Source organism: Martes martes, assembly GCF_963455335.1.
Source record: "Martes martes genome assembly, chromosome: 6".
NCBI classification, from domain to species: Eukaryota; Metazoa; Chordata; class Mammalia; order Carnivora; family Mustelidae; genus Martes; species Martes martes.
The window spans coordinates 3,491,040-3,504,289 of NC_137893.1; the positions used below are offsets into that span (position 1 = coordinate 3,491,040).

At 43.6% G+C, this 13,250-nt stretch overlaps 1 protein-coding gene across 1 annotated transcript in view; it reads left to right on the forward strand.

Annotated features, from left to right (window-relative positions):
• Positions 1 to 13,250, forward strand: part of PDE10A (phosphodiesterase 10A) — a gene marked incomplete at its 5' end in the record, with an annotated part of 286,161 nt that overhangs the window by 166,424 nt on the left and 106,487 nt on the right. The window contains one exon of the mRNA XM_080806394.1: positions 8,660 to 8,688. Coding sequence (XP_080662520.1) covers positions 8,660 to 8,688 — 29 coding nt within the window. The remainder of the gene's footprint in view (positions 1 to 8,659; positions 8,689 to 13,250) is intronic.

The window sequence follows — 13,250 nt, forward strand, 5'->3', positions numbered from 1 at the left end:
AAGTTTGATACCATTGCTGAAAATCCCATATATGCATATGTCTATTTTTAGTTTCTCTCTTTGGGCTCACTGACCTGCATGCCTGTCCTTATGTAGGTACCATCGAGGTATTTTGTTTCAGCTCTGTTGAGGTATAATTGACAAACAAATTCATGTATAAAGTATAGAACATTAATAACACCCACCATCAGGAAAGTGTGAATACAAACTACAGTGTGATGTGTCCTCACAGCTGTCAGGGTGCCTGTCACCAGATAGACAAGGCACTAGTGCTGCTGAGGCCGTGTGGAAGAGTTCCACCAGCTTTGACTGATGTCCCTGTAGAAACTCGTTGTGTAACTTAGTGTAACTTCTACAACTTCTGTCATTTTCAGAATTGACTTGGCTTTTCTTGATCATTTGCTTAATCTCATAACAGGATACTTCTCTGTGGTGCTTGAATTTTTCTGGTCATGCATCTTACAACCTTACTAAATTCACTTATGCATTCTAGTGTTTTGTTGTTGTTTTTGTTGTTGTTGTTGTTGTTTTGGTAAATTCTATAGGACTTCCTACCTGAGTAATCATGTCATCTGTGAATAGTGTTATTTTTTTTCTTTCCAATCCAGTCTATACCATATACATAATACTTATATTATATATAACATAATTTTACTTAACTGGTAAGTTTATATGTGTGTATAGATCGGTGGATACACACTCACAGACCCCACACATGTTTTTGTCTTGTTTTGCTGGCTGGAACCTCTGGTACAATGTTGAATGGGAAAGGTGAGAGTAAGTATTCGTCTCTTGTTCCGCATCTTAGAGGGAAGAATTTACTCCTTCACCTTCAGGTGTGGGGGCACCCGTAGGTTTCTCACAGATACCCTTTTCGGGGTAACGAAATCCCCTTGAATTCCTAATTTGCTGTGAGTTTTTATCCTGAATGAGCATCAGAGTTCTTTTCACATGTTTTATCTCTGGGGTTACAGCGTCGAACAGCCTGGTGACCAATGTCTAATAGCTTTTGCTTCACATTTTTTGTCTGGTTTTCCACTTGTTAATGACTGGAAGACAGTTCTGTGGCAGCTAACCCTTCGTGAGCAGAAGTGCCATGTTCTTTCCATACTGTAGGGAATGTTACCCATATGAAACTTCAGACAAAGGGAAAGTAAGCGTTCAAAGGTTCACCGTTGTAAACTGCCATTACTTTTAAACTAAAAAGTCTTCTAATACAGAATTATCTAGATGTTGTCATTTCTTAACCCATACCAGAAATGTTGAAAGAGGAGAATTGTGGTAACGACAAAGAGCCAGTTGGAAATTGTGGACAATTAAATTCTTTTTTCAGTTCTAGTATTTTGTGTTAGTGTCTAAGGAACACTAAGCATCTGCCTGGTTTGCTTTATTCCTTTAGATGGTATCAACACTAAATAAAACGTATGTCCTCTAGAAGTGAGCATATTCCTGGAGAATAGGCAGTTCTGTGACGGAAGGGCACCGCACACAGGGCCAGCCTCGCTCACATGCGGCCACGCTCTGCTGAGACCACTTTGCTCCCATGGGCCTAAGCAGACTCTATCCCGGGGCAGGTTCTCTGTGCTGCCCAGTCAGCTGGTCTGAAACAGAAAGGGAAGCACCCACAATCCTCATCTTTCTTCAGACGTTGAGAACTTTTTTTTTTTTTTTAAAATAAAGCGATACTCTTTACACATCTTGCTGTTTTCCTTGTACGTGCAAACTAAAGAGAAGAGCAGAGGTCTGAACTCCCATCTACTGCACGCTTGACATTCTGCAGGACGGGCGGAGTAAACAGGAAGTGACTTGGTAGAAACAGAAGAAAGTCCTTACTTTATTTTTTCCTTTAAAGAGATTTTAACAAGTAACAAGTGCAGAGATGTGAAATTGAAGTTAGTAGTAGGTAGGCTACAGCAGACCAAAGTGTATCGTAACTACAGTTTTAAAAGTGAAGAGACAACTGAAAACTTTGGCAACACGTTTCCAACTTATTTATTAATATTATTGTCACTGCAATTCAAAATGTGAGTCAGTAAAATTTAAACTTTTTCTGAGTTCTTAAGGTTCATAATTTCTTCAGTGCCAGGATCTTATCCTATTTTCAGTTACGATCTCTGCTGACGTAGTGTGTGATCGGCCAAATTTCATGAAATCTCATGTTCTCCAGAGAATTTTGGGAATTGGGAGATGAACGGTACATTCAGGACAGTTTCCATCCTCAGAAAACTCCCAGGCCATACAGACTTTGATACTAAGCCCTTCTTTGTTTATCGTTTTTATAAATAAGACAGGTAAGCTCTGGATCTCTCATTTTCCCTCATCCTCAGTGTTGAAGCAACATACGAAAGAGCTTTCCCAAAATGCATCAGCACTATAAGAGTTTTAGGGAAGCTCAGTAATTTTTTATTTATAATTCCTAAAATTTCTTAGCGGTTTCCAAATAACCACTTGCAACTATGAATTTTGGAAGGCATTGTTAAATACAGAATTTTCCATGTGAAGACTGCATCATTTCCTAAATGTTCCCAGAGCTTACATTCAATAACTCCAGTTTCTCCTGTCAGGGTGACAGAATTGTTTACATATTTTAGCAGCCCATACAGTATCAACTGAGAAATCAAAATCGACTTAAAATGTGGATATATACGAGCCTGTCTGGCATGGTTTGCTCAGGTTTTTCTCATGGTGAACTTTAAAGTTAGTTACCTTTGCTCACAAGCATGATGACAATCCAAATAAGGATTAGGACTCAGAGCTGAATCATAGGCTCAACACAGTTCCAGGCCACTTAGAGATAGATAATAATTTCTACAATATGTACAAAACAAGAAAAAAATGTGGTGACTGCATCATGATACCTTTTCTCAGCTTTGCTTCTATGGGCTCGATAAGTGAAATCCAACATATATATATGTTATTTTCTGTTAGCTGTAAGACAGAAACTATACCATATTTAATATACAGCACGTACCTACCATGTATATTCCTAATCCTCATATCTACAAAATATAAAGAAACTACTTTGTAGATTATTACATTCTATATGTACAGAAAAGTACCTGCCATTCTCACTATGCCATTTTCAGCCATCACTTTTCATGGATGGAATTGGAAGGCTTCATGGACTAACTCTCACTAGGAATGGTCTTATTCTGTTTATATAGAATTAAGTACAAAAGAATAGGCTACAATAGCATATGCTAGAAAACGTGATTCTCCGAGTTATTAGAAATCATAATAGTCCTTCAGGGAAAAAATAACAGCTTTGCCTGTTTTATGATTTGGCTTGTGAACTTATATATATCCTCTCCCCCTTTTTTTCTGACCAAGAATGTCACAAGTATATAGTTCTTTATACCTTTCCGTTACCAAGCAATGTATAGTTTCTTTCTTTTTTCCCCATTAGTGACTGCAAAGTAGAGGGTTTACTGGCACAGACCAACTCATCTGGGGCTGAAGTTCTTGATGACACGGCTTCTGTTCTCCCATTACTGTCTGGTTTTAATGTTAAAAAATTAAGAGAGAGAAGAAAACAAAGCGATTGGTATGCTTACAAGTAACACTAAGAAGGTTTAGAACGCGGGCGGAAGTGACAGGCTTCTAGTGTTTCCCACTCTGTTGATGTCTGTAGAAAAAGGCTCTGCACACAGTAGCCGCCTTAGCTGAGTCTTCATCACTCAGGAGTCTCTTTTGGAGTGGCTTTTTGTTCAGTAATGGAAGAGAACTGTTAGAGGTTGTCTCTTGTCTGCAAGAACTTCTGTTGCATCAGGAAGTTAAGTCACCCTCATGTGTCTCCCTGTGAGCAGAAGGCAGAACGTAATTCATGCCACATGGAATAGGGAGAAACAAAACGAGTCTGCTGACAGCTCGCTGTGTGCAAGAGTTCTGCATACACTGTCTTGTTCGCCCCTAACGCCGGCTGACCAGACCTCCTCCTCTAAGTAACAGTATTTCGAGTCTGGAGCGGTCAAGGAACCCAGGTATGGCTTGTCAGTGAAGCTGGGATTTGAAAATAAATCTGTATGGACTCTACACTTCACCTTTTTCCTACAGCGTTCTGCTTTCCCAACCAGAGAGCAGTATATGAGAGGAAAGGATGCAGGCCACATGCCTTTGAGAGGGCCGCACGGGTAGAAGGCAGGCTGAGCTAATTCCTGAAAAGGGGGACAACGGATCAACCTTGGCAAAAAACAGCAGGGACACTCAAGTCTCTGGTCTCTGCTCAGACTAATCCTTCTGCCTGGAGTGTGCTTCCCTCAGGGAGCTGCTTTCATAGCTCACCCCCTGGATCAGGCCTGCTCTGACCACCACTTCCCGCATTGCTGTCTGAGGCTCCCCAACCTACACCACTTTGTGTCCCACTTTCAGGCACTTACCACTGGGAACTTGCTGTACAGTTTAGTGTCCTAGCATGTTTGTGGACTCCCTTCTGCCTTTAGAATAAAGCTTTGTGAGGACAGCGATTATTGTCTTTTTCTTTTGTTCGAGATACATTGTAGGCACCCAGAATAGTGCCAGGCACTGAGCAGGTACTCCATAATTGTTGTTTGAAGGTACAAAGATTTTGAGTTAAGAGTCAGCAAAACATGTTCGAGGCTCTAGAACTGGAGCCTACTGGAGTGGGGAGTCCCATGTGCTGCATATTCCAGTTGGAAAAATAGGGCAGAACCAAACTGTGAAAACTTAAATCCTAAACAAAGGAATTTGTTTATTTTTTGGTAGGAAATAGAAGAGCTTTCCGGAGTTTTCATTTTACGTAACAGTGTATTAATACAGTGGCATAAAAGTAATATCCTAGTGACATCTTGCTACCTTTCCTCCATGCTTTTTTGAAGTGTTTTTAGTTTTACCTCGTAAAATTAGCTTTAATAGAGAAATTACCTCTCACATGCGCAGGGGCCCCTAGGGAAAGGAGACTTCAAGGTCAGCTGATTTCAGGTCGACTCCCCTGGTGATTGCACCCACTAGGGCCTGTCAGTCAGTATCTTGTGGTTCTCTCAAAGCCACGATAGAGAAGTCCTTCCCTTCAGTCTGATCCCGCCAACTGGGGCAATTATTCAGAATCTGGCACATATTACATATTTGTTAAATATTTGGGGATTGAGTCGTTAAGAGCACGCTGTTGGAAGAAGACGGCTGTCTGTAGACAAGCTCCGCAGCTCCTGCAGAGTGCGGGGGTGGCTGAAACAGGCTGCGTGGAGCCCCTTGGGAGTAGAGTTGACCCTTGAACACTGCGGGGCTTAGGGGTGCTGACCTGTCCTCCACTAGCACCACCCGTTGAAGACCTGCATGTAACTTGACTCCCCAAACTTAGCTGCTAAGAGCCTACTGTTGACCAGAAGAAAACTTACTAGTAGCATAAACATAGATTAACACATTTTGTAGCCCCACAATAATCTAAACTAGGGTTTGGAAAATATTAAGAAAAGCATAAGAAAAAATGCATTATAGCACTATAGTATATTTGTCCAAAAAATCCACATAGAAGTGGACCGTTCAGGTCAAACCCATGTTGTTCAATGGTCAACTGTATATGTTAATTTTCATGTAAAATAAGTATTTTCCATGATGAGAAGACAGATATGCTCTATTTAGAAATACTAGAATACCTGCAAACCCCACAAGGTGAAGTGAATGGGCAGTCTTACAGGGCAGAGGCACAGCAAAGTCCGTCCAGAGATCACCAGTGTCTGTCACTTCTAATCACTGTGCCTTTTCTTTGGATGCACAGTATCAGTATCTTCACTTTCAAAAATCTTGAACTTCTCTTCCTATCCTACAGAATGAGCACTGAAAAGCTTGTCCATGGAAAGATGTAGTAAAAATGTATGTTAAACTTAAGGAAATGATTGATCAATTTAAAAAGTAGAAATTGTTCACAATGCATTCTCGGAACATAGAGTAATAAAGCCAAAAGTAAACACCAAGTAAAGAAGAACATGTAAGCAGCCACGGAACTTCAAATCAGCCATCAAAGTGTAAGTTCCCTTAGTTTCTAATTATATTTGGAGTCATTCCTGAAATCCCATTTCATACTCAAAGTACTGTCAAAAGTGACCACAAAAATAAAAGTACAAATATATACACAGTTTTAAGGATTTTTAAGGACTTATTTTTGACTTAAAGAATATCCTGACAATATAATTTGATTCTGAAAAAGTTTTTTCCACGAAGACATTTTCAAAATAACAGAGCAGAAAGTTCATCCCAGCCCCCTCATGCAGTTCGTAATTCCTGGCAAATCGTCTGGCAATTCCAGAGTAAGAGCCCAGGGCTTAGAACGTCTTCTTCTAAGAACCCGTGACGGGAAGGTCGCCGTGCTTCCAGCACACACTCAGGACTGAACTGTTCAACCACATTTCACACAGCTCAGCAGTAAAGCTTCCTCTCAAATGGAAGGCGTTGGGGATCGCGGCAAAGTAAGAAATCACCATGGATGCAAGGTTTTGCATAATTCATGAGCATCAAATTAGTAACAAAAATGTTCACAACAGCAGACACTAATTTTTATGCAGCTTTAGGGGTTCAATTAACATTTGTTTGTTCAACAAATATATATACTACGGGATCATTATGTGCTGGGTGTGTCTCCTTGTTCTCACGGAGCTAACATTCTAGTGGGATTAGTGGGATGATTAAACGAGAAAACATAAACTAATTTCAGAGAGAGAATGTCTGTGACTGTTAAAGAGAAATGTAAAAGAAGAGAAGAGAAAGAAGAGAGCATCTTCAATCTCAACATCATTTTAATGATTTTTAAAAGCCTTGGGAAGAACAGCTAATCGGGGGGAAAAATCCCTTGGAGGATCACATAGTAAGTACACCTCGGGTATGCAGAAAGATACTGCAAGGGTATCTTACAGACACTCAAGTTTGATTTGAGAAGCGTCAAGCAAAACTGAGGGAAAAAGCGAAGGGCACATGAATTTATCGATGCCTGGACGTTCAGATTCTTCCCTTAAGCCAACATTCAGATCTCGGGGTGGCTCTGGACACTGGGAGGTTCCGAAATGCCACAGGCTCAAACGCCAGTCAGTCCTGAGAGGAAACCTCGTACAACTGCTTCTCATTATGTGTTTCTTAATCCGCTGGGACATGTGACCATGCTCACTGCATTTCTTAGAAAACAGTTAAGAACATGTAAGTCTCCACAACTTTAGGATCTGCTCATACATTTGTTGTAATGCCTAAATCGCATAGTCCCATCTCTGGGGGCAGTTGGGGAGAGGCTAGGGGTTGGGAATTGAGGAGTAGAGGAAACTCTGCTATGATGTGACTTCAGTATGGAAGGCAAAGTTAAGTGCTCTTCCTCAGGGACATTCCAGGGAATGGGATGTGGTACTGAAGTCACTTGGGAACAATACAATAATGCCCCCAGGTAGGGACTATTTATTGAACGTCTCTTCTCCAATAGTCCCAAGCTTGGTAATTTCTAAAACGCTCCAGGTAAAGTCACTTATTTGAGCTAGCATGGAAATCTAGTTTCCTTTAGGTTCTGGAGCATTGGAGGGATGGGGTAGATGTGTGTGTGTGTGTGTGTGTGTGTGTGTGTACACACGTGTGTGTGGCATGCTTGCTGGGGCAGATACTGATTCAGCGACAGTTTGGAGGCTGCTGGTTGATTTGGCATTAGATTTGGTGTTAGGTGTCGAAATGGTGGGAAGCAACGAATTGGAGAAAGATTAGCAAAGAGAAAACAACAGGCCTAAGCAGGTTAGTTAACAAGGATATTGAAAGAGGAAGGAGCATCCCAGCCCTGTTTGAACGTGTGGGACAGACATGTTTTTGTCAGTGTCGAGATAAATTAGACTGTGCTTTGGCGGAACACAGAATCCACGAGGTTTGGGGCATGTTAAGTATACACTAATGGTGGTAGTCAGACAGGATTTGATTGATCAGGAAGACACAGGATAGTGGTAGGATTAATTAAAGGCTGCTTCCCAGCGAGGGCTCTGGAGAGGCCCAGCCCAGCCGCTGTCTGAAAGGGCCGCATCAATATACTTTGGGTCCGAACCGGTGACCTAGAATGGAGTCCTGGCCAGTTTGTTTCTTGTACCCTGTTGGTCACGTGGGCATGCTGTTGTCATGTGGCCGGCGGCAGGGGAGAGCCTCTCAGAGGGCCGCACCTAGGCATGCTGTCCATCCATCCCTCCGTCGGTCTTGCTTTATGGGAAACGCTGCTGACACTCTAGTACAGGAGGGCCCCCGACGCCCAGGACCCGTGGGACAAAGCTGCCCTGTGGTGTCCTTTGTGCCTCGGCCCGGGTGCTGTGCACGGTCCTGTGTTACTCCAGCAGGTAAGAAATGCTGCAGTTAACCCCAGCAGCACAGATGTTCTCGGGCACTGTGAGAGGCGTGTGGTTGGGTCGTGTACAGTATCATTTGCAGGTGCTACCACTTCAGAACGTCTCACAAGGCGATCCTGGAAGTGGCCTGGGAATTGCTGTGGTATTTCGTTTCCCTCCAAACTTTGTTGTGCATCTAACTCTTCTGTTTAACCTTTCGTTGATAGATGTGTAAAGCCAAATTCTTTGATTTTGTGAGAGGAAACATAGCAAAGCAGCCTTCTAGTTTGCTGAGAGTGAATATGACATATTCTGTGTCTCAGAACCTACTTAAAGTTTCTAATTGTGTTTTTCCCTTCCTTTTCCTTCACCAGATGAGTCGGCCCCTAAGGAAGTCAGCAGGGTAAGTAATGAGAATGTAATTTCTGTCACCATAGTGTAGGAAATAAGTAACGTTCCTGTGTTTTCTCAGTGCTCTCACATGTTAAAGTATTGGAAAAAGAATGGCAAAGCCTGAGTGTCTGCCCCAGAGCGTCCCTCATTAGTAGGGAGGAAAGTCGGTAGGGAGAGCCGTTGCAGATTGGGGGCCCCCAAAGTGAGTACAGCTCGCAGCTGCTGTTTGTCTGCACTGCACGTGCTTATGAGGTTTTCTGAATGAGCTGCCAACGTTAGAAATTGAGAGCCTGCGTGTAAAAGACTGGATTTCTAGCTTCTCTTACACCGACACAAGCCCTCTCCGTGTGGCGGCAGGTAGCGGAAGCCTCTGCCTCACGCTCCCCCTGCAAGCGGCTTTCCTCTGCCTTTGAGTTCAAGCACCTTGTTTGTGGGCGAACGGAAGGTGACTGCTTATATATTCGAGACGGGGCATTCCTCGGTACTTTTAGAAATAGAAACGCACTGTTTTCCTGTCCAAGAGAAATTACGTAGTGTTAACTTTAAGAGGCTTACCAAACTTAAAAACCTATGGGTCGTGAGTACTAAAAGCATTTAGCAAACTATGCATAGTAATGCAAAGTTATAATGAATTACATATGATCAATCTTCTAATTATATATTTTGTATACAATAAAGATCTTAAATGTGGAATATTGAAAATAATCAGTTTGCAGGCAGAGTCCCGAGGCCTGGGGGTGTTGAGATCAGCAGTCTGCCATCTCAGAGCTCTGCAGTAGCACCGTGCACTTTATATATCAAGGGGGTGGGCAGAAATCTACAGTTTCCTCGCCCATGGTCCCTGTTGTTGTGTAACCCAAACTACAAGAGATGCCTAACCTCAACTTAACATTCACAGTCCTGAAGAAACTTTAGATTTTGTTGTTGTTTTTGAAGGAGATGGGGAAAGAAATGCCCCAAAGAGGTAGTTCTAAGCAATCTGTGTTTTCCTGACATTCTGTCCTGTTGCCGACGAAGGGTGGAACTGTACTTCTGAGGCCTGCCTTCGGTCAGTACGTTAATTCTGTTCACCTGTCGGCCAGAACCCACTTTCTTCGCCTCCGGAGTCTCCACATACAAAGATTTTGTGCCAGTATTATAACTGATTTTGTGACTGCATCTCACTCCTTTAAATATAAACTAGGTTATATTTGGGTAGAACAGTTGTATAGACGAGGAGTGGACTTTTTATTTTACTGAATGCATTTCTGTATACTTTAGTTATACAAAATATCACTGCCAGACGGGTCAGATTCGGATGACATTGTCACGTCATTCTTGGTACGCCAGCGCCTTCTTTCTGGCTGAAGAGAGGGGAGAGGTGGGCTCAGACAGCACCACAGACTATTTTTAAGGCCGTTAGAAATGATGACAAAACTATACAGAGATCATTCTTTGCTGTTATTTTGTAAGGTTCTCTTATTTTGTGCCTCATGTTGAGAAAGTCTATCTCCAGTTGAGAAGTACTAATTTATGAGCTGAGAATAGAATAGAATAGACACATAATAGATAATACTAGAATAGATACTAGGGTAGTATCAGTTGCCAAGATCTTTAAAATGGTTTATTCTCAATATAACCCATATCATCAGGGTTTCTGATGGATATTCAGAATTTGCTTTCTATAACAGTACACTGTTGTTTTAAATTAAAATTAAGGTTTAGAAATGCGGGCATCTGGGTGGCTCGGTGGGTTAAGCCTCGCCTTCAGCTCAGGTCATGATCTCAGGGTCCTGGGATCGAGCCCCGCATTGGGCTCTCTGCTCAGCAGGGAGCCTGCTTCCCCCCCTCTCTCTTTGCCTGCCGCTCCCCTTGCTCGTGATCTCTCTCTCTCTCAAATAAATAAATAAAATCTTTATATATATATTTTTAAAAAGGGTTTAGAAATGCATAGTGCAGCCTTTTGGTAGGGAGGGCTTGTTTGGGAACATCCGTTGTCAAAAGTCATGCTCCTTATGAGGGCGGCTGTTGCACCCACAGACCGTTCTAAGTTTTGTGAGACACTTTCCCATTTAGAGCCAAACCACCTCTCCTTGACTGTCATCTGTTAGTATGGGTTTTTCCTTTTTTATTTTTTTTAAAGATTTTATTTATTTATTTGACAGATCACAAGTAGGCACAGAGGCAGGCAGAGAGAGAGAGAGAGAGAAGCAGGCTCCCCGCCGAGCAGAGAGCCCGACGTGGGGCTCGATCCCAGGACCCCGAGATCATGACCTGAGCTGAAGGCAGCGGCTCAACCCACTGAGCCACCCAGGCGCCCCCCCCTTTTTTTTTTTTTAATTAATACTTTTCTTGATTTTTGTAGCAACTCAAAAAAAAAAAAAAAAGAAAACAAAACAAGAACAGAACTATTCCCCATACTCCACATGAGAGCTCTCTGAATAGAGGGGTTACGTTCTCTCTTCCCAGTGAAGCGCACCTACTTTTAAAACATTTTCCCCAAAATGCCTCCCTCGCATCTACTTAGACATTCTCTGGACCACGTGTCTATATCAGTACATTTTTAGCAGGTAGCAGCTGTGAAATGACATTGCAGACCCATGGTGGCCTGACCCTGACAATATGGGGGAGGATGGGAAACTGCTTGGAAACAGTGCATCTCAATACAGTTTGAAGGGAGAACTCACTTTTTCAAGAAATTATACATTTCTGGTTACTAATCCTTTAGAAAGTAAGATTTTTTTTTTTTTTTTTTTACGTGACGTCAAGTCAGTTAAGTCTGTACCCATCCCCTCTCTTCCTCTTCCTCTCCTCTGTCCCTTTTTCTCTCCCTGTCTTCTTCCTTACCTGAGGTTTGTGTGCCGGACCTCGTCCTATGTGCTGGGGATATAGTGTGAGCCAAACAGATTCCGGTTCCCCCAGTGTGCATGGAGGAGGGCACACTGTGGAGGAGGGCGTGGTGGAGACAGTTGAAAAAATGTTTGATTTATGCATATCAGGTAATGCTAAGTTCTGATAAATACATAGAAAAATCAAGCTGAGTAAGCTAGAGAGTGGTGGGGGGTCCGGAGTGCACTTACTGGCTTCTTCTACACTAGGGCCGCTGGAGGGGTTTATTTGATACGCTGACATTTGAGCAGGGACCTAAGGGAATTAAAAAACCATCCAGAAGGAGGAGACAGCTGCTACAAAGGCCCTGAGGTAGACCAGCGTGTCTAGAGCAGACTGAGTAATGGTGGGCGGCGAGCGATGGGGTTGGAGTGGAAGAGGGGGGGTCAGCGCTGATGCAGACGGCCTGTGCTAGTCCAGGGTGTGCAGGCCGGGAGGGGAGGACACCGGAGTGAGGGCTGCGATGGCAAAGTGTGATCAGAGTCAGGTGTACTGAGAAGGAAGGGCTCACGTTGTCTGTGGTGGTGAGGCGGCAGGGATTAGTAATGACTCACAGCTTGTTTGGTCTGAGCACCTGGCCCAAGGAAGTTTCTGTTTACGACTGTGGGGGCGACAGCAGGATGAATGTGGGGGAGCGAGGCTGGGAGCTCCGTCGGTTGGTCTTGGACAAGCGAGATTGGAGTTCTCAGACATCAGACTGGAGATGTTTGGAAAGCAGGCGTGTGCACTGTCGAGCCAAGCGGAAGGGCCACAGCCAGGGATGTGGGTGTGTTTGGGTGTGTACGTGCAGTCGATGCCATGGGGTGGGACAGCATCATTTCGGGAGTTTGTGGAGAGGAAGGGTCTGAGCACTCAACTTTGGACACACCAGTTGTCCCATGGAGAAGACATGGAAGGTTCTCAAAGGAGATTCAGAAGGAAAAGTCAGTAACTCAGTTACGTGAGGAAAACCAAAAAAACTCCTTTGTCAACAGATTTTTAAGAACACATTTAACCATAGGACTGTGTGTTTATTTAAGCTCTGTTTGACCTGGTTTCAGACCATCCTAACACTCCAAGGAAAGCCTCCGTCTTACCCTCCTTTACCTAACATTCTGTTTCATTTTTGAAGCTGCATATTCGAGTAATTTTGCCAGTTCTTTTCCTGTGTCCCTTTTCAGTTTATTAAATAAATAAGGCAGAGCTACCCATGAGAATTTCACCGATAATAATGATGTGAAGTACTGTGTGAAATGCCTTGTTAAAAGCGGCATATCCGGGGATGCCTGGGGGCTCAGCGGGCCAAGCGTTTGGCTCTTGGTCTCAGCTCAGGTCTTGATCTCGGCGTCGGGAGGTGAAGCCCCATGGTAAGCTCCACGGGGGGCTTGGAATCTACTCCGAAACCCGTCAAAACAAAGCAGCATAGCTGGGCAGTCTGCTACAGTTTTCTGATCACACATCGACCGTCTGTCACCATAGTGGTTGACCCGCATCTGGGCTCCTCAGGGAAGAAACTAACCAGAACGTCTCCCATCGCAGTGTTTCCGTCCATGTGGCGCAGTGGAGGCAATAAACACAGGAAGGAGGTAGCACCCGCCAGGGTCACGGTGATGGACACCGGAGAGACAGAGCCGGGCTGCGGGGTGTCGGGCTGGGCAGGAAAGTGCCTGAGGGGGGGCCCAGGGGACTTGAAGCCGTGAACCTTGCTGAGAGCTGGGCGAGAGT